Here is a 26,071-nt window from a genome sequence, read left to right as displayed (position 1 = left end):
TTGGATAAGCAAGCGGAGATCGAGATGTAGTTCGGAAAGAAAATTCACATTCCTCTGTGGGGAATTGAACCACCAATCTCTCACTATCCGGGCGAGTGTTCTAACCATCGTACTTCGTATGACAGCGGAGAGTGACATCGTTCCTCTCTATACTTTCCTTGCATTTTTTGTGGATTTGCCCATCCATAGAAAAACAACATTAAAATAAAAAAATTCAACACTCACTTCTCTCTCTTCTCTTCCTTCCTTAAAACACGTCATTTTAAAACATTAAAAGAAATTAAATTCATAGCATATATGTGTTGAAATGGTTGAAATTTTTTTGTTTTGAAATTTCAGTTTGGCATCTCACACCTTCAGGAAAAAAAATTGAATGCTTTCATGAACAAAAAATATTTCTGATCAATAAAACCGATATGTTTCCAATTGGAAGCATTAGCTGTAAAAAGGTTGAGGCATGGGCCCACCGAGACACGGCTTGGAGGCCTCAAGAGAAGAGGGGAGAGGCTCACACAAAAATGAGAACTGATTGAAATTTTCGAGAATTTTCCGGAAACGGCAGAAAAAACAATTAGCCGGGGGGCCCCATGCAGGACAATCTTGATGGTGCTCACCATGGGCTCCCAGGCCAAGTGATTTTTCTGAGGCCCTACCTGGAAAATTTACATACTTACTCTAGAAAATGTACACTATAGTTCTCATTTTTGTGAGGCTCCTCTACTTTTCAAGCCCACGGGCAATGCCCGGGGTGGGGGGGAGGCATTGCGGGGATTGACTTGGAAGTCTGGGGGCATGGCCATTATTGCTGGGGGGGGGCACGATGATGATGATGATGATGTCAATTCATATATACATTAGGTTAGTCGACTCCCCCTTTGACTCTGGGGGGGGGAGAGGGTAATGCACCCCCACGTCCCCCGTATCTCCGCCCATGGGGGGGAGGGCCCATACGTTAAGACGGCACTGGCACAGGATCATGGCCCCACATCCTAGAACAGGACCCCTAGGCCTTTATTTTGGCGGGTCCCCAAGAGAGTCCTTTCATGGGCTCCTTATATAGTAAATTTATAGCATGAGAAAACAAGAAGTGATGGTTTGTCCCGGGCTCAACGGCTGGAGCCCTGTCTGCGCCCCCCCTTGTGGGGGAGGGGCATGCACTGTTGGCCCATGAGGCTTTTATTAAAATGGTTCTGAACATGTGCGTGTTTTTCTTGATGCACCGTACGTACATACTAAAAAAGTATAACTAACTGCTACTAGATGACGTCACATCATCTGTCAGAGAGTCAAGTATGAATTATTCTCGTATAATCATGAGTATTCAAAACTTTTACATGAAACAAATTCTGCGAAGGAATTTTTAGTGACGTTTCGAGATTTTGTTTCACAATATTTCACATCCTATCAAAAAAATGAATTATTAAATTTAGCCGTTGTAAAACTCTAGATGCTGCGACGATAATTCAACATGGCGACCTCTCGTTGTTTGTAGACGCTGTTTATCGGGAGAAAAAAGGGGAATAAAATGGGGGAGAGAGTTAGGGATTGTGACGGGGATATTTCCATCGCCGATAACAATAAATTTAATTTGAGAGAGCTTGAAATATGCATTGCGTTGTGCTTTAATCTCGGAGCCACCATGTTGTGTTGGGCATAATGTAGGTAAATGCTTTTTTGTATACATAAAGGCTTATGAGATAATTTGTGTTGTGGACACTAGACTTCAGTGACGTTATCTCCGAAGATGCCTCCGCCGCCGCCTAAACATAGGGTCCCAGCGAGGGGCGAACCTCTTGCAGGTCACGAGCAAGGACCCGGGGCCCCTCGACGACGCCTGATGTAAACGGATGCCCTGCGTATACGCCACTGCCTACCTGTCGATGGAATCCCCACAAGCTGCTCTGGCCGAAAATTGCCGGGATGTCGTCGATAAGAGCAGGTTTTGGACGGCCGTCTACGAGTACGAAGCTGCGGGAGACGACGAGCTGTCGCTTCGACGAGGAGAGCAGGTCGAGGTCCTCTCCAAAGACGCCAAGATATCCGGCGACGAGGGCTGGTGGACCGGCAAGATTGGCGACAAGGTCGGTATATTCCCCAGCAATTTCGTCACCCAGCAAGATGTCACCAAGGTGGCTCCAGTCGGAGACGAGGACAGGCCGTTCGAGATCAAGTTCAAGGATTTCGAGCTCGAGGAAGTCATTGGTGTGGGTGGTTTCGGGAAAGTCTACAGGGGCTTCTGGAAGGGACAGGAAGTTGCTGTCAAAGCTGCGAGGCAAGATCCCGATGAGGATATCAGTGAGACGTTGGAGAATGTCAGGCAAGAAGCGAAACTGTTCTGGTTGTTGAACCATCCCAATATCGTGACACTCAAGGGAGTTTGTCTCGAAGAGCCCAATTTGTGCCTGGTCATGGAGTATGCTAGAGGAGGCTCCTTGAATCGAGTGCTGAGCGGCAGGAAAATACCACCGGACGTGCTTGTTGATTGGGCTATACAGATTGCTAGAGGAATGAACTATCTTCATTACGAAGCTCCGATTTCTCTGATTCACAGAGATCTCAAGTCTAGCAATGGTAAGTATGAGATGCAAACACCATAGTTTTCTGTTTTGTTTGATTTACGTTAAGGAGACCATCCATGATTTGGTAATTTTGCTCAAACATGATTTTTGTGGATCTCAATTTGATACTTAACTACTCAACCTAAAAACTGTAATGGCTTCTCTACCACAACATACTGTATCAGGGACAACCAAATTTTTTACGCTCGTGGTGTCCTTTGAAATTTTAATGACTCGTGTCACCCTTGCCCAATCTTGAAGCACTTGGGCTACTCGCCTAATGCGCTTAATAAATACGCTGCATCAGGGATATATAATGAAACTAAAATTTCTACATTCATAGTGCCTTCCCCAAAGCAAAATGTTTTGCGATGTTCTGCAACGAGCCCTCAGCTGAATGAAAATGTTCTGCGGTAAAAATTCGAATATACGTAATAGCGTTTTTCTACACTTTTCTTAAAATTCTTCCAGATTGTTCTGCAACAGCACTGGTTGTTCTGCGACGTACGTCACACATTTCGGCATATTCTGCTTTGGGGGAGTGCCTTTACAAATTCAAATGTCCTGCGTCACTCCTGCATGATCTTAAAGCGCTTTTGGGACACACTTAAGGCACGGGCGAGAAAGTGATCTATGAGTGCAAGGGTCAGGTCTCATAGATTCATCTTTGCATATATTTCGTATAAAATATTTATACAGCTTTTATTTATAATTGATTGATTAATGTTCATATCATTTTAGCTATGTTATGGGCACAAAATGAATATTATTAACCATTGGTAGAGTGTTGAACCTTGTTATAATGGACTAATAGGGGGAGGTTGTCCTTTATAATGAAAGTCTGCTTTATAACAGACTAATTCTTATAGTGGTGTAATTCTGCAGGGTGTGCATCAATGAAAGTACAGTAGTTACCTGTAAAAAGTGTTTATTAAATAAAAAACATCTTTCAGCATAGGTTGAATTGAAAAAGATGTGTATATATACACTGTATTAAGCATAATTTTTCTAGCTGGCGTGTGATATAGCGCATCCATGTTTACAAAAAATAATGATATTTGATTGCTTGCTTGGAAATACTTTGTTGAATGAGTTGATACTTTTTAGCATATTTTCAGATACTTAAAATGAGTTTTAAACTTGTTAGATAAAAATTTTAGTTTTTTTAGCTGTCTGTTATAAGTGAAGTTCATTATAGTGGGGTCCGTTATATTGATGTTCTACTGTAGTTCCTAATGCCTGTCAGTAGATGAGGGGAAATGCATGGGCTTCACAGACCTGGTCCTGGCACTCGAGGGTTAAAGGGCTTGACACACTGATTGTGAATCATAGCCCTATTGCAATGTTCAAAATGATTTTATCACTGATATATTCACCCTAAGATGCCACACCCTTGGAAAATCGTAATTACAAATAAATGTTCTTGAACATCATCTGTAATATAATCAACTTCAACTCATTTTCAACAATTGGACTAGATTAACTAGAATAACCTCACCTTTAGGTTAAATGGCAGTCACGTACGCCTAATATTACAGTTGAATCTTGTTTTAACGTACACTTTTCTAATCCCCCAGATAAGTTTACATAGGAACGATGTAAAAACCTGGAATTCCTTTATAACGAAATTTCTTTATTACAAAATGATTTCTCTGGTCTCGTGCAGTTCGTTCTTACAGGATTCTACTGTACATAGCAAAATCACAGTTGTTGTGAGCGACAGATTTTGATTTGATGTAGGCCTATTACCAAACTTGCGCCAAATCACGAGTTGTACCAGTACTCTGTAAATGCTCTAAGATCAAGCCAAATAGATATAGCCAAAATCAAATCTTTCAAGCCCTAAAGATCGTGCCAAGCATCTGTTCAATCAAAAACGCCCCCAGTGTCTCTTCTATCGATTTCGATTATATCCTAAAGTGAATTTGTGGCATTCACAGACTAGCTGTTATTCATCAGTGACACCGCTGACAATAATATGTCATATATCTGAAATTTTGGGAATGGTCATGTAAAAATTCACAAATCCCATTTATAGTATCCCATTTTAGTATAGGGCTTGACAAATCAAAAAAATTTAGATGCCAGCCAAATTTTTTAGAAGCCAAAAATGTTTTTTTACTTTTCCGTAACTTGCTGACTTTTTTATGATGATATTTATGCTGACTAAAATTTCATGATGTTCTCAGACTTTTATAATTACACATAGGAAATTTTAGGCTCCAATGCCAATTTTTTAGTTGACTCTGCACCTGGGATTTGTCAAGCCTTGCAACATACTTTTACTCATTAAGGAGGGAATTTGGTACTTTTACATCTCTTGGCGCCTTAAACAGGGAAGAAAGATATCACTTATTCACCATTCTTGCCAGCAAACAATCACTAGCAACTGTGATTCGCGTATGTATGTCAGGGTTTCCCACATCCAGTGCAGTGGCGTCCCATGTCAAAAATTTTCACTGGTTTTTTGTTCAAATAGAATTAAGATCTAAAAAGAAGTCTCCATGCAAGTGATTTCATTGCTAATTGGCATTTATCCTATGACTAACTAGTTTCATTTTTTCTTTGATTTTAAAAATGTTTTAAATCTTTATATCACCACATTAGGATGCAAAAAAATTAATGGAACATATTCATACGTTGTGAGATTTGATTTGTATTGTGTCTCACAGATGACAGCACATGTAAAACAGACACCATCCCATGGTCACCCTCGAAATCTTGAGATTCGTGACCGGACTATCAAGCGAGTAACATGTTGCTCCCTTAGTTTTTTGTTTTGTTTGCCATGTTTCGTGTTGTGAGTAAATTGTTATTTTAAGAAATTAATTAATCATGCTCAATTCTTCATTTTCTACAAAATCACGCAACCTGTCGACCAAATATTAATTTCCCTAAATATATGATGGAAATATAACATATTTGAACATAAAAAAGTGTCTCGTGTTCCTTCAAAAATTATAAAAATGAACTCTTTGATACCCATTTTGAAAAAGCAAAATATTTTCGTTCAAACGTAATAAGAATAACGTAGACCTGTCATAAAGTCTTCATTTTAACAATTTAGCAAATGAAGAAAGTAAATTATGAAATTTTCCTATAGGCATACAATATTTTTATGACAAAATAATGACGGGGAAATGGGCCTATCCATTCAGTGCTAATTAATCAGTTGAAAAACATGCTGAATGGGATAAAAATGTAGGCCTATCTAGTTTATAAACATGGCGTTAAATTATGTTTCACCCACGCAGACATAAAATTTTAATTTGTGCCTGTCCGGACTGTGCATTTCTGAGAGCTAAGTGAAATTCACCTAAAAATGTCATGACAGGACCAACAAATCTATATATATATAAACGAATGTATGTCTGTCTGTTTGTCCTTTATGCATTACTACACCGTTCATCCGATCGTAATAAAACTTTGGGAAGTTGTTGAGTACACTCCCGCGAAGGTTTCTGGCATAGTTTTTTTTACATTTTTTTCCCCTTTCCTTCATTTCCTTGAATTTCCTTTCTTCTGAGATCGCAGCAACACGACATGTAAGCTAGTCTGAAATAAATTTAGGCATCAGTCAAATTTATTAGGAGCCAACTCAAGATAAACATTTTTAAGTAAAGTTTTAATGTTTCTGTTTTATAGGAAATTTCAAGTGCTGATTCAAATTCTCCAATTGCTGTGGTGACCTGGTACTTGTGATTTTTCAAGCCCCGTGCCATAACACATTGTACCACGATCTAAAAATGTCTTTTTTTTTTAAACTGATATCTATAGAAAATTCAAGTTTGAAATAAACTTGGAGATCCTTAGACTCCATGCATCTTTAGCATGTACATTGTGTATTCATCAAGAACTGATGAATACATTGGTTGCAAGAACTGTTGAATACATTGGTTGCAAGAACTGATGAATACATTGGTTGTCATTGGTTGCAAGAACTGATGAATACATTGGTTACAAGAACTGATGAATACATTGGTTACACGAACTGATGATACATGAACTGTTGATGCAATTTCAAAATATGATATCCTATTTCTTTTCAAAAGCAAGTATTATGTAAACTTATTTGCTCTTTTTCCTAGTTCTCTTGAGTGAGCCGTTGGAAAATGGTGATCTGCGGAACAAGACTCTTAAAATCACTGACTTTGGTCTGGCAAGGGAAGTGTATAAAACAACGAGAATGTCAGCTGCTGGTACATATGCTTGGATGGCTCCCGAGGTTATCAAGTCTTCAACATTCTCAAAAGCCAGTGATGTATGGAGGTAAACTGAATTTGGAAAAGCTAATTCCATTTGAGTAGGGCTTCCCAAATTTTTTATATTTTCAGAACCCTTGGAAATTTTGAATGGGATATCGCTCAGCACACTTGCCTGATGCCATGTCACCTTAAATTTCCATCATACATACTGAATGAGAATCACAGTCCTGTATTTATGTTCTAACTCAATTTTATTGCAATTTCCCAATTACAGCATTTTGAATCTTGGTTTTTTTTTGTTTTGTGTTTAATAATTTATAGCAAAAATAAAAATAGATGTAGGTGCTCTACTCATCAGTTATCTTCTGTCACATTTTGTTGGTGGCTAGTGTAGAACCACAAAAACTGATGGTATCACAGTTGACTTGATGTGGTTCACAGAATGCTGTGTTTCTGCTTGTTTTCATGGCCATTTGAGAGGGAAAAAGTGCTTAACTTGAGACAGTAGTCACAACATGTAAATGGAATTGTGTATCTCGTATACACTGGTGAAATAAATTAAGAGAATTTGCATATTTTATCAAATTTCATGAAAAGAACTGAACTGAATGTAAAACCACTGCTTCTCGACAAAAATGCAAATCTTGTACGTCAAATACGTAAGCGTACACGTGTGTGTAGATGGAGCCAGTAGAGAAATAGGCTTTATAAGCACGCGTAAGTTAAAACGCATTTCGTTCGCTAGCACACCTCGGCGAATTTCTTAGTGTTATTTTGCAGCAATCGGTTAATTTCAAATTGTAACAGTAAAAATGAGTAACCACCAATGTTTAGATGATGGAATGAGGTGGCGAATTGTGGGGAGGCTAAAAGCATGCCAATTTCAAGTCCAGATTTGTAGAGATTTCAATTTAACGCCCAGCGTCGTGTGTAACTTATGGAAACAGTTCCAGGATACCGAATCCATCGAGAGAAAGCCTGGGCAAGGTCGTCCAAGAGCCACGACGACCAAAGAAGATCGCCATTTGTTAATGGCGTAACAGGAGTGCTACAGCTTCTCAGCTCTCTCGTGACTTGTATGCAGCCAGAGGAACCCGTGTATAAAGGGTGACTGTTTCTAAAAGACTTCACGAGAGAGGGTTGTTTGCAAGAAGACCTGCTGTTTGCGTCCCGCTCACTTCTACGGACAGGAGAATCCGTTTATCATGGTGCAGAGAGCATAGAAATTGGAGTATGGATCAATGGGCGACCGTTCTCTTCACTGATGGGTCCCGGTTCAGCCTAAGCAGTGATTCTCGCTGTACGTTCATATGAAGAGAACCAGGGACCTGCTACCTACCCTCCAATGTCTGTGAAATCGACCATTATGGTGGAGGAGGTTTGATGGTCTGGGCAGGCATCATGTTGGATGGCCGCACACCTCTCCAATATCTTTGAAAGAGGCACTGTGACTGGTGTGAGGTATAGGGATGAGGTCTTGGAGCCCTATGTTCGCCTTTTCAGGGGTGCAGTTGGCCCTGAGTTCATTTTAATGGACGATAACGCGAGGCCACATAGAGCTCTTCTGCTTGAAGATTTTCTAGAGAGGGAGGATATTCGCCAGATGGATTGGCCAGCCAGATTTCCAGACCTCAACCCTATAGAGCATGTCTGGGACGCTCTGGGGAGGGCAATTGCAACTCGCAACCCCCCTCCGGGAAGCATCCAGGGAATGAAAACAGCATTGCTGAACGAGTGGGACCAATTGCCACAGGAAATGATAAACTGCCTTATTTCAAGTATGAAATCACGCTGCGAGACCTGTATATCTGTAAGAGGGGACCATACCCCCATTAACCCATCTATTACCCCTTTTCTTTGTTTATTCTGCAACCGCTGTTTCATACCTTCCGACTCCAACGAGTGTTACGCACGATCATGCGTGTGTATTACAATTATTGAATGGTTATTTGTTTTGTATTGTATCAATGTATGTACATATCAAATTTCATTAAAATCGGTACAGTAGTTCTAGAGATAATCGACCAAGTCTGTAAATTCTCTTAATTTCTTACACTAGTGTACAAGTAGATTAAACAGATTTTAACCTGTGTGAATCCTCCATAGCGACAATGTAAAATAAGGGGGAAGAGAAGGGCTTCATATGTGGTAAATATTTCCTCTTTTTCAGCACCAAGAAAATGCTTGTGAAGTTATCCCATTATCAAAGGGTTCCCAGTGGCCTAGAAAATCAGGGAAATTGAATAAAATAAAAAATAGAATGGCCAAGGAAATTCAGGGAAAAGTTCTGTGAAGGAAAAAAGAAAAACTGGAAAAACAAAAAGTTGAAATTTGAAAATTTGAGATTTTGAATTTATTTCTTTCATCTGGAGTATTTGAATTTTTGAGTTTTTGTCAGAAAAATGATCAAGCAGATTTTGCTGGGAACCCTGAATTACCTAACTGAATACATGATTTAGAAGCCATAATGATTGTTTACTCCAAGAAGTCCTAAGTGCCATGTGTGTGTTGGCTACCTGATCTAGAGAGTTGCCAAATAAATTTTCAAAAAAACATGATCACAAATTTTAGTGAACAGCCTGTTAGTGTTAGTGCCAAATATCTGTTAGTGCTAAAATTAGCAAGCTAAAATCATCCTATGTAAAACTTGTAAAATTTTTGTATTTGTGGCTTCAAGCTAATGTGGTGTATATTACTTTGTTGCATAATATGCGTAATAATATGCATTCATATGATTTATTTTGTTAATTGAAATCACGCATGCTGCTTTGCAAAATTGGTGAAAAGTTTCATGTAATAGTTATCAATTTTATTGTCTTGAATGTTTTTTTTAACTGATCAAAATAAAGTTTTAATTGTTTGTTAATAATTTTATTTTGAAATTCACAATTTTTTTTTGAGCTAAAGAAATTTCATCAAGAAATGAAGTAAGAATGAAATCGAGTTAAATATAAAATTGGGAGAACATTTGTAGAAAGAGATCAGCACATTTATTGTTTGGTGAAAATGGTTTTGAATTTTCCACTCATTTTCAGCTATGGTGTTCTTCTTTGGGAACTTCTGACTGGAGAGACACCATACAAAGGAATAGATGCTTTAGCAGTTGCTTATGGTGTAGCTGTGAACAAATTGACATTGCCCATCCCCTCTACATGCCCTTCTCCATTTTCTTCACTTATGGAAGGTAAGTAAAACCTTTTGTCTATCAAAGCCTGAAATAAATCCAAAAAATATTTTTTATTTCCCTTTTCTTTATATCACTTATTTTTCAATTCTTCCAACAGCCTGTTGGCATCCTGATCCACATCAACGACCTTCCTTCATAGACATATTACACGAGCTTGTTGACATTTCTCGTTCACCTTTCATGAATACACCTCAGGAATCTTTTCATACTTTGCAAGAGGACTGGAAACACGAGATTGCAGAAATGTTCTTGGAGTTACGATGCAAAGAAAAAGTGAGTTCTCAATTTTCTTTTTATATATGTATGTTTAGATAGAAGTTGCTTGGCAATCAATTAGTTAGTACGTCAACTTTTGGTTCAACACGTATCTGTGCGTGAATTCTGATTTAGCCGTGGTCAGGATCTGTTTTGTATATACATGGTTTCTTATACAGTGAAACCTTGCTAGCATGATAAATCTTTTTATTGAATTTTTTTTTTTTCAAATCTTAAGATTTGCATTTACTCTAATTTCAAACTCGTGAACGATGATATCCCTCCCTTTGATGAATTCCTCTATAAGAATATATTTGAAGAAATTTGGATCAACAATATTTTTTTATATTTTACTCAAAATCACCCTCAATTAACTTTTGAAATAAATCACTAGTTTTTGTTCTCTCTTCTGACAGCATCTATTGACATAGATATTTTGTAGCATCTGCCCCTAAAAAGTGTTAATGCCACTTGCTGGTGTTGCTACTTTCTGTATGATATAGTAAATTTTGCAGAGTGCAAAACTTGACTCAATTTTATTAATTTCTTACAATTTCATGCAGCCAATAAATAAATTTTCTGGTGGTACGGTAGAACCCTATTGTAACAAATTAATAGGGGACTAAAGGTTGTCTGTTTTCATGGAAGCCCAGTTTATAACAAAATTCTCATAAGGGTAAAATGCAACACTATTCATATCTGCGCAAGTACAGTATAAAAAGAATATAGCTATAAAAAGAATTTATTATGCAGTAAAATTTTGATATAACAATACTCTGGGGGACCAAGACAAAATTTTGTTATAGAGGGATTATTGTTATATCGAGAGTCGGTAGTTTAACATTAGACTGTATCCATTTCCAAGTAACACTTGAAAAAATATTATAGAGAGATTTATCATTATATCAAGTATCATTGTAGTGAGCTTTCACAAATGTGTGAATTTGATGGCATGAATGATGATGGCACCTCTTAATGCAATGATAATCCCTCTTAATGCAATGATAATCCCTCTACAACGATATTTGTTCTTGGTCTATGGAGTATGGTTTTATCAAGATTTCACTGTATTAATCACTAGGGCAAAATTGACAAAAGTTTTGAATCTTTGCTTGATTTTGACTAGAAGCTTTTTTCTTAATTATGATTTAGTGTGCTGTTACCACATTAAATTCAATATTTCCCATGGTGGCTTTTGTGCATATTTGATTGTGTATTTTAACCCTGCCCGCACCCCCCCCCTCCCGTTCATTGCAGGAATTGAGATGCAGAGAAGAAGAACTTACCAAAGCTTTATTGCAGCAAAAAATCCAAGAAGAATTCTTAAAGAAACGTGAGCAAGAGCTAGCAGAGAGGGAAATAGATCTCTTAGAAAGAGAGCTTAATATTATGATATTGCAGCAGCAACAGGGTCGTCCAACTCCGAAAAAGAGGAAAGGAAAATTCAAAAAGAATCGTCTCAAGTCAGGCGGGTTGATCAGCATGCCATCAGGTATAAAAATTTATAGTAACATAAATGATTTCATTTTCAAGGAAACTTATTTTCTGGATGTTATGCTGAGGTGAACTTGGAAAAAAAAAGTCATCTTGTTTCCATCAGGACTTTTCTTTTCGAGATGACCTCAGCATATGATATCCAGAAAATATCTGTTTTCTTTATCTTGGACTGAGAAACTGCCGTTGATTTCATTTGAAATTTTTTAATTTTCCCCAATGTGACAATTTAGGTATTTTTAATCTTTAAACTGTTCTCACTGGGGGTAGACGATGAGCTTGGTTGGCTACTGGATTCCTTATTGATGATTTACCAAGTTTGAGTGGGGGGTTTTTTTTGCACATGCAGAAAGACATATCTCTGACTCTGTTCAGTAAAAATATCCAGAAATGGGCAGGTTTTTGGTAAATTGAGGTACAGCTGAAACAGTTGTGAATTAAACAGTTAGTGTTCATTTGTCTCATTTTGGCTATTTTCCTCCCAATTGACTACCAATTATTTTTTTCTGATAAATCAAAGTGCTACAAATGATAGAAGAGCCAGTGGGAACCTTGCCTTTCAGTAACTTGAAAATGAATGTGTTGACTGTGTATTTGTCGATATGTGTGATTGACATATTTCTTCTCTTTCATATAGACTTCAGACATAATATCACTGTACAGCCATCTCCAACAAGGCCAGAAATAATAGGGTTGCGATCAACATCTAGTCCAGAGAGCCCACCTGCATCTCCCGATCTTTCTCGGCTTCGAGCCTATGCTTGTAAGTAGTATAAGTTTATTATAACATCATTAAATTTTTATTCTAGCCATAAATATACAGCCATTTAATCATTCGTAATGAAATAATTTTCTCTAATTTCATTATATTTAGTGCAGGTAAATCCATAAGAGAAAGAGACAAAGACGAATCAAAATAAAATATTTTTTTGTGTTATATGTGTTTGCATCTCAGTTGCTGAAAAAAATATTAAAAATTATTTATTAAAAGAAAATAAAATTGAATGGAATTGAATAAAAAAAAAATGATGGGGTGTTTGCCAAAATACTCTTAATGATGTCAAATTTGTTATCGTGTCTCCAAAATCTTCCACGCAATCTTCTTTACTTTCTAGTCCTGTTTGAATCATTGAAATAAATTTAAAAAGAAATATTCAACCCATAAACCACTAACATTGCTGATGAGAATAGTGTACTTCTAAATTGCAATATAGTGCGAAAAATAAGTTTTCTTTTTTTTATGCAGTGCAGAAATCTATTTTTGACTACCTTATTTTCCTTAATCGGTGGATTATGTGTAAAAAAAACCATAGCAATTTCTTAGTGCAGATTATATTCTGCTGCATCTTATCTCCAGCTTTTTTTCCCCCCGAAAGATTAGATAGAAACATATTTAAAAAAAATCAATTTTTGTTATTTATAGATAGTGTATAGAGTATGAGTAAAAAATCAAAACTTTTCTCACAAAAACATGACAAAAACTGCTTCCACTCTTCATGTTATTGATGAATTATCGATGAATGACATTTTCACATGTGCATTATATGCCGCTTTGGGCTATATAATATTTCTTCTCAATGTAGCAAACTTTGTTGCTGCTGATTATACGAATGAAATTATGGTATGTGCTCAGTTCAAGGGTTTACCCTCTCACTGGCATTGACAAGATTTTTTCCTTCTCAAAGCCCTTCATTTTGGAAATGACAAAAAACAGTTATTTTTTAAAGCTGACGGAACACATTTTTCCCACACCCCCTTACTTTGCACCGGCTGAAAATAAGAGGAAGGTCTATTCAAAAACAGATATGGTATTTTAAAGGGGTTTAGTAATTTCTGCTGTACCGGTTATATATATAAAGGGTTGATGTTGCATATACATCAGTAATTCTAATTTCTCTTTCTTTTTATTCTGTGGCTTAAACAGTGATAAACGCTTGACAGTGTAAAAAAGAAAATTTCATCATATTAGTGCTATTGCAGATAACATATTTTTATATTTATACTCATTTGAATCTTAAATCAGCAATATTTTCCCTGTAGTAGAGTAAGTAGTTCTTTTTTTTCTACACCTAAACTGTTATTTGATTGGCATTCTTAAAACAAGTTTTCTGAAATTGGGAAATTCTAAAATTTAAATGCAATGAAATTACTATCCTCATTATATATTTACTTATATTAGTAAGATTTTATGTTGATATTGTGTATCTGATCTTTGTTTTGTTTTATTCATGATTCAATAAAGAATATGAATTAAATATATGTAAAAATATTAGTTCACGGCTCAATCTTACCAGTGCCAGTTCATGGAGTGAAAGGGAAGACGTGGGGTCCAAGTACAGTCCTTCAGAAAGAAAGGGGACATTCACGTCGAATGCTTATAGATGGCAATAAAAAGTGGTCTAAGAGTGCACCAAATTTGGAGAAATCACCGAAAGGATTGTATCCGTGTGGAGTTTCCAATTTTGGAGCACTCCAAGAGTATGGTAAGAGACTTTGTCTTTTTCAAACATAACATTCATTCATTAGCTTTCAGAGTTATATTATGTGGTGATAGAAAAAAAAATACTGTGTTATTCTTCGAGAGTAGGTTATTCTTCATTGAAAGTGTATAGGGAGGGGAGTAGATCTACTAATAAGAAAATGTTGTTTAGGTCCTTTATTTTAAAATCTTTTAAAGAACTGGGCTCACTATATTATCTGCTTCGCTACAATATGAAAACCAATTGTTGAAACAAATGAGAATAAGACCTTTTTGAAATATTTTAAAATTTATTGAATCTTGGGGCGAGATTAAACAACACTCCCACAAGCTCTGAAGCAGAATGTTTTGCATTGTTCTGCAACAAGCCCTTAGCTGACTGGAAATGCTCTGTGATGAAAATTTTCAATAATAGTTTCCTACATTATTCGTAAAATTCTTCTGAATTGTTCTGCAGCAGCACTGATTATTCGATGACAATGCTGACCCATGGCACAATTCCAGAGCATTTAAGTGGCCTGTGGCTCATTTTCAGATCACTCAAGTAGGCTCATGGCACAATTCCAGAGCATTTAAGTGACCCTTGGCACATTTTCAGAACATTTAAGTCATCCATGGCACATTTAGAGATTCTTTAAGTGACATGGTTCAGTTTTAGAGCACTTAAGTCAGCAGTGCGGTTCTACATCACTCAAGTTACCTGTGGCACATTCCCAAATTACTTAAGTGATCCATGACATATTTATGGATCACTTGAGTGATGCATAGCACAGTTCCAGAGCATTTAAGTGACCCACTACACATATTTCTAGAGCACTTGAGCGGCCCAGACACATTTCCAGATCACTTGAAAGATCTGCGGATTATTTAGAGATAATTAAAGTGACTCTGTAGAGGATTTATCAATAGGAAGAATGTTGGTTCAGATTTCCACAAACTAGCAAAAGGTTTTCTCATTTTTGGCTCACCAAGGTGCCATTAAGAATATTTCATATTTTATAAAGGTTGATGTAAGCATCATTCAACCCCCCCCCCCCTCTCATTGATGCTGATGTAATACTTGAATGACCCCCTTATATACTTTTCAAGTAATTTATAAAATGGTTTTCAATTTCGTGAACTTTTCCCCCTGAAGTATGATTATTTGTATAACAATTGAAAATTAAAAACAAGTTAATTATTGTAATTTTTTTTCTTAGACAAAAACATACAAGACAGAAAGACAAAACTGCAAAACAAACAATATTTTACCCAAAGGGATATAATCATTCCATGGGTCATAAACAGTAACATATATATAATATTTTCTGTAGGGATAGATCCATTTACAATAAAGTCTCATATGTATGATGATTTGAACCCTTGAATATTATTGTACAATTGCTAGAGACAATGGTGTGTGGAACATTATTGTGTGGGGTTTAGGAGTTATTTCCTTTTTGTTTCTAACCAGAATTATTAATCGGTTGGTTAGATTGTGAATGTGAAATAATTAGCGAGCAATATTTTTTTTCACAGTGTTCCAAACATGTTTAATGTGATGAGCCATATGGGGTAATTGAAATGATTGAACCATCCAGATTACCCAAAGTTTTCTAAAATATGGAATATGCATGTGTGAATATCTTCCAGGAAATCTAAATTACCTTTAGTTGTTGGAGTGCATAAGATAAAATCCCAGGATTTCAAACTTGCTATGGTTCAGAAAATTCTATGGTTCTTATTCCTGATGAACTGTATTCTCAGGATGGGCAGCGATTGATAGATATCAACCTACTCTAATTTCTACCTACTCTAAGTATCCAGTTTCAACAAAGACTAGTCACAAATGAAGAATTATGAAAAGTATATTATTCCATCAATTCAGTGGGTTAGCTGCCTATCATCCTGATGCAGGTTATCACACTTACACTACTTTCAAAAATAAAAAAATTATTCTATGCCAGTGATCCCGTAAAATTCATGTGCGAATGAAGGTGCGAGTTAAGGACTCGAGTGCAATTTTTTCCTGCATGATGGGTGTAATTTATTTTTAAAAATAACTACTTCGAAACTCAATAGTCATTCATGGGTGCCAAGGAAAAACATGACAAATACAAAGTTGTCAAAAATATAGAGTTTGTGACCATTGCCATGCATTCTTTTTCAGGTTAACTTGTTTTCTATGTCTGCAAACAACAATATAACCTTATGTTAAAGGGAAAAACTTGTGAAGTTCTTGAACAAACAAGCTACACTGGTGTAAGAAATTAAGAGAATTTGCAGACTTGGTCGATTATCTCTAGAACTACTGTACCGATTTTAATGAAATTTGATATGTACATATATTGATACAATACAAAACAAATAACCATTCAATAATTGTAATACACACGCATAATTGTGCGTAACACTCGTTGGAGTCGGAAGGTATGAAACAGCGGTTGCAGAATAAACAAAAAAATGGGTTAATAGGGGATATGGTCCCCTCTTACAGATATACAGGTCTCGCAGCGTGATTTCATACTTGAAATAAGGCAGTTTATCATTTCCTGTGGCAATTGGTCCCACTCGTTCAGCAACGCTGTTTTCATTCCCTGGATGCTTCCCGGAGGGGGGTTGCGAGTTGCAATTGCCCTCCCCAGAGCGTCCCAGACATGCTCTATAGGGTTGAGGTCTGGAAATCTGGCTGGCCAATCCATCTGGCGAATATCCTCCCTCTCTAGAAAATCTTCAAGCAGAAGAGCTCTATGTGGCCTCGCGTTATCGTCCATTAAAATGAACTCAGGGCCAACTGCACCCCTGAAAAGGCGAACATAGGGCTCCAAGACCTCATCCCTATACCTCACACCAGTCACAGTGCCTCTTTCAAAGATATTGGAGAGGTGTGCGGCCATCCAACATGATGCCTGCCCAGACCATCAAACCTCCTCCACCATAATGGTCGATTTCACAGACATTGGAGGGTAGGTAGCAGGTCCCTGGTTCTCTTCATATGAACGTACAGCGAGAATCACTGCTTAGGCTGAACCGGGACCCATCAGTGAAGAGAACGGTCGCCCATTGATCCATACTCCAATTTCTATGCTCTCTGCACCATGATAAACGGATTCTCCTGTCCGTAGAAGTGAGCGGGATGCAAACAGCAGGTCTTCTTGCAAACAACCCTCTCTCATGACGTCTTTTGGAAACAGTCACCCTTGATACATGGGTTCCTGTGGCTGCATACAAGTCACGAGATAGCTGAGAAGCTGTAGCACTCCTGTTACGCCTCGCTATAATCGACAAATGACGATCTTCTGTGGCCGTCGTGGCTCTTGGACGACCTTGCCCAGGCTTTATCTCGATGGATCCGGTATCCTGGAACTGTTTCCATAAGTTACACACGACGCTGGGCGTTAAATTGAAATCTTTACAAATCTGGACTTGAGATTGGCCTGCTTTTAGCCTCCCCACCATTCGTCACCTCATTCCATCATCTAAACATTGGTGGTTACTCATTTTTACTGTTACAATTTGAAATTAACTGATTGCTGCAAAATAACACCAAGAAATTCGCTGAGGTGTACTATCGAACGAAATGAGTCTTAACTTACGCGCGCTTATAAAGCCTATTTCTCTACTGGCTCCATCTACACACACGTGTACGCTTACGTATTTGACGTACAAGATTTGCATTTTTGTCTAGAAGCAGTGGTTTTACATTCAGTTCAGTTCTTTTCATGAAATTCGATAAAATATGCAAATTCTCTTAATTTATTTCACCAGTGTATGTAGTTAGTTTTTCCCCATTTAAGAAGTTATCACTTTGCAATACTTTTATATTTTATGGTCCCGATGATGATATATTTAACAGAATTTTCTGTATTGTGTCTTCAGCTCCATTTACAGGTGAATGAAAAAAGCCCCTGGATCTTTCACTTAGCAATATGGAAAAATCTCAAGGGATTATGGGAAAGGGGCATGAAACCATAAAAATATACCAAAGGATAAGGGTGTAAATCGTTCTTCCTCTTTTATTTCCTTATGGGGGAAAATATCGCCAAGAAGTTTTATATTATCCAAAACACCCCCATTCAAACCACCAATCTTGCACATGTAAACAGGACCTTTGAAACCATGTAATATGACAATCAGGCTATCTGAAAATCATGCATTATGATAATCTTAAGGGTTTGCTATGTGTGATTTGGGTTCAGCGAGCTTGAAAACAAGGTATTGCAAGCTACAGATTTGGCTAAATTATGTTGTTCAGACCACCATTTTGTGTTTATCCACCATTAAAAATCTTCAAAGCACAGTATTTGTACGTTGTCTTGACAAAATTATCCCACTTTTCATGTGCTAGTGGGGAAAAATATTACATCACAGAAAGCATTTACACAGTCTGGATTTGATTCATGCACAAATTTACATTTCATTCCCTTCCTTTGGATTTTGGTTACTGCAACAAATATATACAGAAGTGCCAACTTTTGAAAACCAGAAATCTGGAGATTCTCTCGAGTGGGGGGGGGGGGGGGGGGGGGGGTAAATTAAGAAAAAATTACATTCTTCCCCCCCCCCCCCCCCCCCCAAGGCAGGTTCTGCATTGCCCCTGAGCAGAATATCAGAATATAATTCCATGTCATTCTTTCCATGCGGAATAGAGAAATCAATAGAAATATTGTGCTTATACAACTTCTTTCTTGCATGCCTATTGAAAAACATAAAAAATATATTTGTATTTCTCAGGTTCTGAAGAATGGCAGCAAGATGGCTTGTCACCACGACATACACCTTACTATAATGGTGGTGGTGGAAGTAGTGATTCTCTGAAGCGACCCAGTCATTTTGTTGACCTAGCCGTTTATAATATTGGTGTGATGCTTGCAAGCATAGTCTTAGGATTTGATATTCGACAGTTGACAAATTCACCTATGCAGCCCAGATTGTCTCCCCTCTGGCCTGATGAAGAAGAAGAGGAAAAAAGATGGCGGTACCGAGAACCAGGTAATCTATAAATTTTGTAGATTTCTTGGTAAAACACATTTATGTGAAGAATTTATGCATAAAGGTGGATTACAGAGATTATAAGATTTGTTTCCTGCCTTGTCTTTCTGCCATAAATTTCAATGAGTTGAAAAATAATTCTTTAGCTAAAGAGTTTTTTTGCTGAAGCTTTAGTAATTTATAAACATTTAAGGACAAGTTTTTCCACAAATTAAACCTAACCGTTTTCTAGAAAAAAAATTGAAAGATATCTGTGAAAATCTGCTGATATTTTAATACAATAGTACTTTTTAATACAGTATTTTAATACAGTATTTTAATACAATCATAAAGCAGGAAAAGTGGGTTTGTGTGTGTTTAGTCACCTAAGATATTGATAACCTCAGTTAATAAAGAGGATCCTTGAGAATGTAAAAAAAATCCAGAATATATATATATATATATATATTCTTGCTTGCAGTGAATGACTCCTCACCATCCAGTTTTTATCGGAGATCATTGTTCTCACCTACAAAATGAAACTAGAGTAACTCCTTAGATACATTGCTGTAAGAACCAAACAAAACCTACTCGATTAAGCTTATCAAATTTGGCTTCCTTTCTTGTTGAGTTTACAACAAAATGCTCATTTTTGCTCCCAGTCTCCAATCTTAGTTTCTACAACACAATATTCTGCAGTGATTCCCTTGATTTGTTTTCTATTTTTAAGCCTTTCAATTGCTATCATTTCATTTCTACTAGATTCCACAAATCTGCTTTATTTTCATTTCTATATGAACTCACAGTGCTTCCTGTAGTAGTGAAAAGAATACTTGACTAATTATGTTGGTTTGGCTGTTTGCGTCGGTTGATAGGGGTTTGGTTCACCCTTAGATACTCAAGGTGCATATACACCTTCTTTCATTGTTTGAGTGCAAAAGAATTAATCAAGGTTTTACAGTATAACTCGCTCTGAACTAGTTATGCATCAATAAGTAAAATAAATTTTAAAAAAATTTAATTTGTTTTTATTTTTAAATGCAAGTTATTTCTATAATGATGTTCATACCTATGATGATGATTCTCTTCAATAATTCTTATGTATTTTTCTTTATTTTTAGGTTCTCCATTGTGCCTTGGTTCGGAATATGAGTTCTCAACAGCTTCAGGTTATCCTCATAATACCTATCATGGCCAAACAAGGCATTACAGGCCTGGTCTTAATTTTGACTTTAACATTCCATTGCATTTCGCAGATTCTCCCCAGCACAACCCTAGTATCAGCTCTAGTGGATCATACACTCCACATGCCCAGAGTCCTTGCCGCAAGTCTTCAAGTGCCAGTAATGAAAGTGAACATGCTGCTACCAGTTCTAGTTCAGGTATAGGACCTTCACCCTTAGGTATATCGTCAGTACTGGAACATATTTCCTATCTTGACTCTAGTAGACCTGAAGGCTACCACACACCCCCGCCTCATTTTCCTGATCCACCAAGACACCCTGAGGTATCTTACCATTACTATCAAGAATATAGAGGTGGTGGTGGTGTGGAATCCATATGTTATGTTGAAAAAGTATATCCAGACCAATCACGGCCTGATGTATACCATATTGAAAGGATGTATCCAGAAGTTTGCCATCAAGAAGGTTACCATGCTTATGATAATCCTAGTTCGACTGCAGTAACAACATCATCAGTTGGCCTTGTTCAGCCTCGAACACCTCAACGAATAATTTATTCTCATCGCCGCACCCCATCAAACGTCTCCGACAATTCTAATGCGTCATCGAATGTCAACCCTTCTTTTCACATGGAGGATGGAGAGCAAGAAAAAGAAAATGCGCCTCAACCTTTCACTCCACCTCCAATTGCTATCAGTTATCACACTCCATACGTAACTGTTGTAACTTCTCTCCCAAATACTCCAAGAAGAAAGAATAGCGTTGATCGTGTTTGCAATCATTCCCCCGCAGACTTCTCGAGCAGCTATAGATCTCCTATAATTTCTAAGTTGAAATTAGGGGGAGAACGAACTTTGTCTCCAACGAAAGGTTGTTTTGCATCTTCCCCGAATGCCAGCAGTACAGCTACAAATAGTACAACACCAGACAGCACCAGGAGCTCCTTAACTGAAGAGAACAATAGTGTCTCTCGGGTGCGATTTTGTGTTGATGAAAATAGCAAAACAGTAGTTGCCAATAAACTTTCGGGGACGGATGAACTGAAATCACTTCTTGACATTCCATCTGAGGGCCAGTCACAGGATGGTACAATACCATTGCCGACTGCCATAAAACTGAATCTCAATGAACGACAGTCAAACGCTGTGAAATTAGAAGGCGAGTTTCTTACGTAGCGTAACCTCCTTGTAAATGTTCGGAAAGTTTAATAATTTGTACATGTCTCTGTGTATAAAGAGAGGAGAGCCTAGTTGTTGTAGAATCACCAACTTCCACGTTTTCCCTTTTATGTTCCAAATAGCCTTCCCTGGACTGTCAGTGCTGTGTGTGAAAACTAGAAAAATATAAATATGTATATTTATTTATTTATTTAAAAATTACTGAAATCGTACTTAAAATTCTCTTTTTTCATGCAAAATAATATTGGCATCATATTTATATAAGTTTTTAAATGGTAAATTTATATTCTTAGTTTTACTATCATATAATCTTGAAACTGATCACATTTCTAAGTACTTCTGTCTGATTTGAAACGGGAAAAAATTATTATTTTATTCAATATAATTTTTTTTCTCATTGTGGGAATTTATAGAAGCTAAAATCAGATCAAAAGAAAATTTAACATCAATGGATTCCCTTTTTTTCCCCTATATCAGTGTTTCCTAATCTGTTGTTCGCTGACCCCTGGGGGTCCTTGAGTATTTTTTAAAGTTTCTGCAGAATTGTTTTTTCATTTATTAACATTGTAATGAATGAAACATTTTGCAGTGTGAAATTGTAAGTTATTCAATTTTTATGATATGGAAAATTATAAAAAAAACCAATACATTTTGCATTTTATGGGAGGTTGGAGTGTCGAAATTGACATTCTGATGCTAAAGGAGGTTTGTAGAGCATTGACCTTAGTATGGGGGAGGTCTGCAACATCGAAAAGGTTGAGAAACACTGCTATGTATATCATATGCATTATTCTTTTTATGTTATTTTCTCCACCCTGTGCAGTTGTTTAATTATGTGATTTTAACAATTATCGTTTTGGTGAAATTTTTTTTTCAGGTTGTAAACAATTTTGAAAGTTATACCAACATATTTTCTTTCCATTTACATTAATTGTTTTATGTATCCTGTTCTTGTAAAAGGTTAGGTATTCACACTTTGGAAAAAAACTAAAATTTTGGTACAAGACAATAACTCATACATTGTGATTTCTCAAATTGCTTCATAAAATTTATATTACTTTGAGCCATAGAACTCTGCACAACAGGGGAGATTTAAATTACTTTGGAGTATCAAAAATTAAAATTATCGATTGTGTATGGTTTGTAATGTGGGAGGTGCTAAAATCTTTTCATATTGGTGTGCATTTTCTATTTTCAGCACGTGAAGCCATAAGGAAAGGAATTTTTCAATGAAAGGCTTTTAATATATTAAATTTTGCCTAACAGAAATTGATCTTGTGGTGGTTTGTTTTTTGCCTAATTGAGCTTCACAACAACAAAATGTATTGTATTCCAGGGCTTGAAAAATCTAAAAAAAAAAACAAAAAAAACCTAGGCACCAGAACAATTTTTTAGAAGCCAAACATTTTTTCTCAAGAAAAACAGGTAAAAAATAATGTTTTCTCCAAGTCAGTGATCGTCTTTGGTATTGATACACTGATATAAATTCCAAAAATTTTGTGTTTTTGGATTCTGATTTATTAACTACCCCACACAGAAAATTTTAGGTACCAATGTCTTAGGTGGGGATTACACTAAAAGTTTTATAAACGTCTATTTATAAAACTTGAAAAAATCAATAAGGTTATTGGCTATGCTCAAGTAAATGCAACCAATGCCCTTATTGGTTGCATTTTTCAAGTTTTATAAAAGAACTTTTATCAAATTTTTATAGTGTAATCCCGGCCTAAGTCACCATCGTGACCTGACACCTGGGATTTGCCAAACCCAGAAATTGGAAGTGGTGCCCCATTTTATTTTATTTTATTTCTCATTTTTTATGCGATTCCAATGTTTACCAAAGTGTGGATATCTTATATTAATTTTTTTTAATGGTGTGGGATCAAACATAAGAAAAGCTGAATATGTTTTCAAATATTTTTTCTCGGCTTAGAATAAGGATTTAAAAAAATGTTGATTATTGTAATTTTCCATTCCATTTTTTGTGCTCAGTGAGGACAAGATAATGAAATTTATGAAACTATTTTTTCTCCATTTTTAAATATGTTTTCACTCAGTTAAAAAAGTTTTAGTCATTAATTGACAAGCAACCTGATTTATAGAACTGTCAACCTGAAACACTAATTTGTGTTTCATGGAAAGAAAAAGTATAATGATGTGAAAATTATTTCCCGAAGATAATTTGTTTGATATGAAGTGATTAATGTTTCCAGTGATGAAATTCTGAGGATTCATTGTCATGCTTCATGAATAATGGAGATCCTCTTAGAGTTTCTTATCATATACTCCATTATCACTTTACTTAGAAAAATCGGTACTTCGTCACATTAGCCTCTAATTACTATATATATAATGAACAAATGGAATTCTGTATCTTTACTGCTTAGCAAGCTTCAAGTCATCCTTAATTTAAACCAAAATAATTAATATTTTTAAGGCTCTCCCTGTAAAATATCACAATTTTACATAGGGAGTTCGGTTTTAATGTAATGGAGTGGAAATGCATGTGTGTGATTACAGTTTCTTTAAAAAAATGAATGTTGTAGCTTTGTATTTCATGTTCTCCTAAACAATACTTTCTGCCTTGTCTATTGACAGAATCTTCCTGCATCGAGCGATCACCATGTCATGAGAAAAAAAAAATCATTCTGCACATATACACATTACCTTAATATATAAAGTTGTGGGGGGGGGGGGGAATTAATAAAATGTACATGGTTGTAAAAGTTCTCAAAATTATATTTATTATACATTGGTAGAAAGAGATTATTTTTTCATGCTGTGCTTTAGTAATTGCATTGTAGAGTAGCGATAAAGCAATGTAAAAAAAAAAAGTGGTCTGTATTATGTATATAGTGTGTATGTGTGTTTTGTCTGTGTCATTGGTGATTGTATTCAGAGCATTTGCTTCAATCCTATGAGTTGATGGAGTCATATCTGCAAAATGATTAATATTTTGCAGTATCTTGTGCCTCATGTTCATCAGCATATTAGCAAAATATATGAAATACATTGAAGTTTTAAGAATTTTTTTTAAATCTCCCTGTATACTCTACTTGGAATTCCTTCTTACATTGTGGCATATTAAACAAATCTCTGATTGATTTTTATTAGTTATATGGTCTCCAAATTTTGATTTTGGATGTAGAAACTATGTTCATACAATTATTTTTACTTCTAAAATGAATGTGCATTATTTTCCCCATTTTCTTTAATGTGATAAGAAGCTATTGATCAGTTATAAATACTTTTTTTTTGTAACCCTGTGATTTGTGAATCTCAAGTGTGGTGCAGTTTGTGTCTAGTATATCTTTCATCATTAAGAGGGAATTCATGTTAAAGGTCAATGATGTTTGTCAGCAATGTTTTGCCCTAGTTGTAACAATGTTTGTATGCTAAAGAAACACAAAAAACATACTGACAATACTTTTTATTTAATTACCTGTATTTCATCAGAATTTTTTTGTGCATTGAAAATTTTTGAGCAGCTGATAACATATTTTAGTAAGGAATTAATATAAAAATTGTGGTTTTATATATCAAAGAGGAAATTAGCTAAAAATTATCTATTTTATTTAACCATACACCAGAATCACTCTTTTATATCACCCAAAATAATAAGTATCAAAATTGCAGAACATTGAAAGAAAAATATTACAGAGGTTTTTTCTTTGCTCAGACCACAATGCATCAAGGAAAGAGACTTTTTGAATGTTAATGCTGAGACAAACTGTGGAAAGAGAAGTTGGTTTTCTCTGTTAGAAATCGAACCCTGGTTCTCTTAAAATTTGGGCAAGCACACTAACCAATATACCATGGATAGACAGACACCACCTTGTTGCTGAAGTGAAGGGAGGTTGTGATGTCTCTACCCAGTGTGTCACATCACTGTGTGTGTTGTAAGGAAAGAGAAGTTGGTGTTTCCGTGACATAATTGTTGGCACGCTTGCCCAGATTGCAAAACGATCAGTTTCCCAAATAGAAACTACTACTACTACCGTACATGCACCTTGTACACCATAGGCGGAGATAGACTTGAAAGTCTAGGGGGGGAGGGGCATGACGATGTCAGTTCATATATACACATATGCATTGCCTCCCATATCTCCGCCCATGTCGTACACACATTAATCTACAGAATTTCTGAGGAATCCGCGCATGCCGCAGTGTGTGTTCTACATACATGTGTGGTGTTAATGTATTTATGTGGTCGAGTTGTGTTGGTTTCAGGTTCGTGCTGTTATCTGTCTTCTAATTTCTGAAGTAAAAATGGGAATGCTTGAATCTTCAAAACCCCAATAGAAAATACCAAATTTTCTATTGGAAGGCCATCTAAACATTAATATTCAAAAAGTCTTTTTCTCTTTCTTATTTCCAAACTGCTCCATGAACAACAATTTAATTTTGCTTAGTTATCATTCATACTTGGAATGTGATTGTTATTTTATGACCATGATGGTACTGGCATTACATTTTTATTAATATCTTTACTTAGTGGTTAAGCGGGAGAAATTTTTATTCTTTAATGATTTTGCAAAGTCATCGACAAATGATTGATTTCAAACCTTATAGAATCAAAAC

At 36.2% G+C, this 26,071-nt stretch overlaps 1 protein-coding gene across 2 annotated transcripts; it reads left to right on the top strand.

Annotated features, from left to right (window-relative positions):
• Positions 1–1,454: 1,454 nt before the first annotated feature.
• On the top strand, positions 1,455–24,928 carry LOC149078764 (mitogen-activated protein kinase kinase kinase 10-like). 2 transcript variants are annotated; one of them, XM_089240872.1, is made up of 9 exons: positions 1,455–2,571; positions 6,647–6,827; positions 9,799–9,947; positions 10,048–10,223; positions 11,463–11,697; positions 12,337–12,462; positions 13,994–14,182; positions 18,892–19,149; positions 20,250–24,928. In XM_089240872.1, exons 1-9 carry the CDS (start codon positions 1,848–1,850, stop codon positions 21,485–21,487), a joined length of 3,276 nt encoding a protein of 1,091 aa, XP_089096998.1. In that variant the 5' UTR covers positions 1,455–1,847; the 3' UTR covers positions 21,488–24,928. The 2 variants fall into 2 exon arrangements, with proteins under 2 accessions (XP_089096998.1, XP_089096997.1); XM_089240871.1 differs by having other exon boundaries at positions 13,973–14,182.
• The last annotated feature ends 1,143 nt before the right edge of the window (positions 24,929–26,071 follow it).

The sequence above is a fragment of the Pholcus phalangioides genome, unplaced genomic scaffold (assembly GCF_987345545.1).
Source record: "Pholcus phalangioides strain wild (caught in Gottingen) unplaced genomic scaffold, Ppha-v1.0 ptg000013l_1, whole genome shotgun sequence".
Lineage (NCBI taxonomy): Eukaryota > Metazoa > Arthropoda > Arachnida > Araneae > Pholcidae > Pholcus > Pholcus phalangioides.
The sequence above is the reverse complement of the archived record's forward strand: the minus strand, read 5'-3'. Positions and strand labels throughout refer to the sequence as shown.

Bases quoted from the DNA above. Each gene is read 5' to 3' on its own strand.
- LOC149078764 (XM_089240871.1), top strand. From the start codon at position 1,848: ATGCCCTGCGTATACGCCACTGCCTACCTGTCGATGGAATCCCCACAA. The intron at 9,948-10,047 runs GTAAGTAAAACC...TTCTTCCAACAG, and splicing joins ATTTTCTTCACTTATGGAAG to CCTGTTGGCATCCTGATCCA. The intron at 12,463-13,972 runs GTAAGTAGTATA...TAAAAATATTAG, and splicing joins TCGGCTTCGAGCCTATGCTT to TTCACGGCTCAATCTTACCA.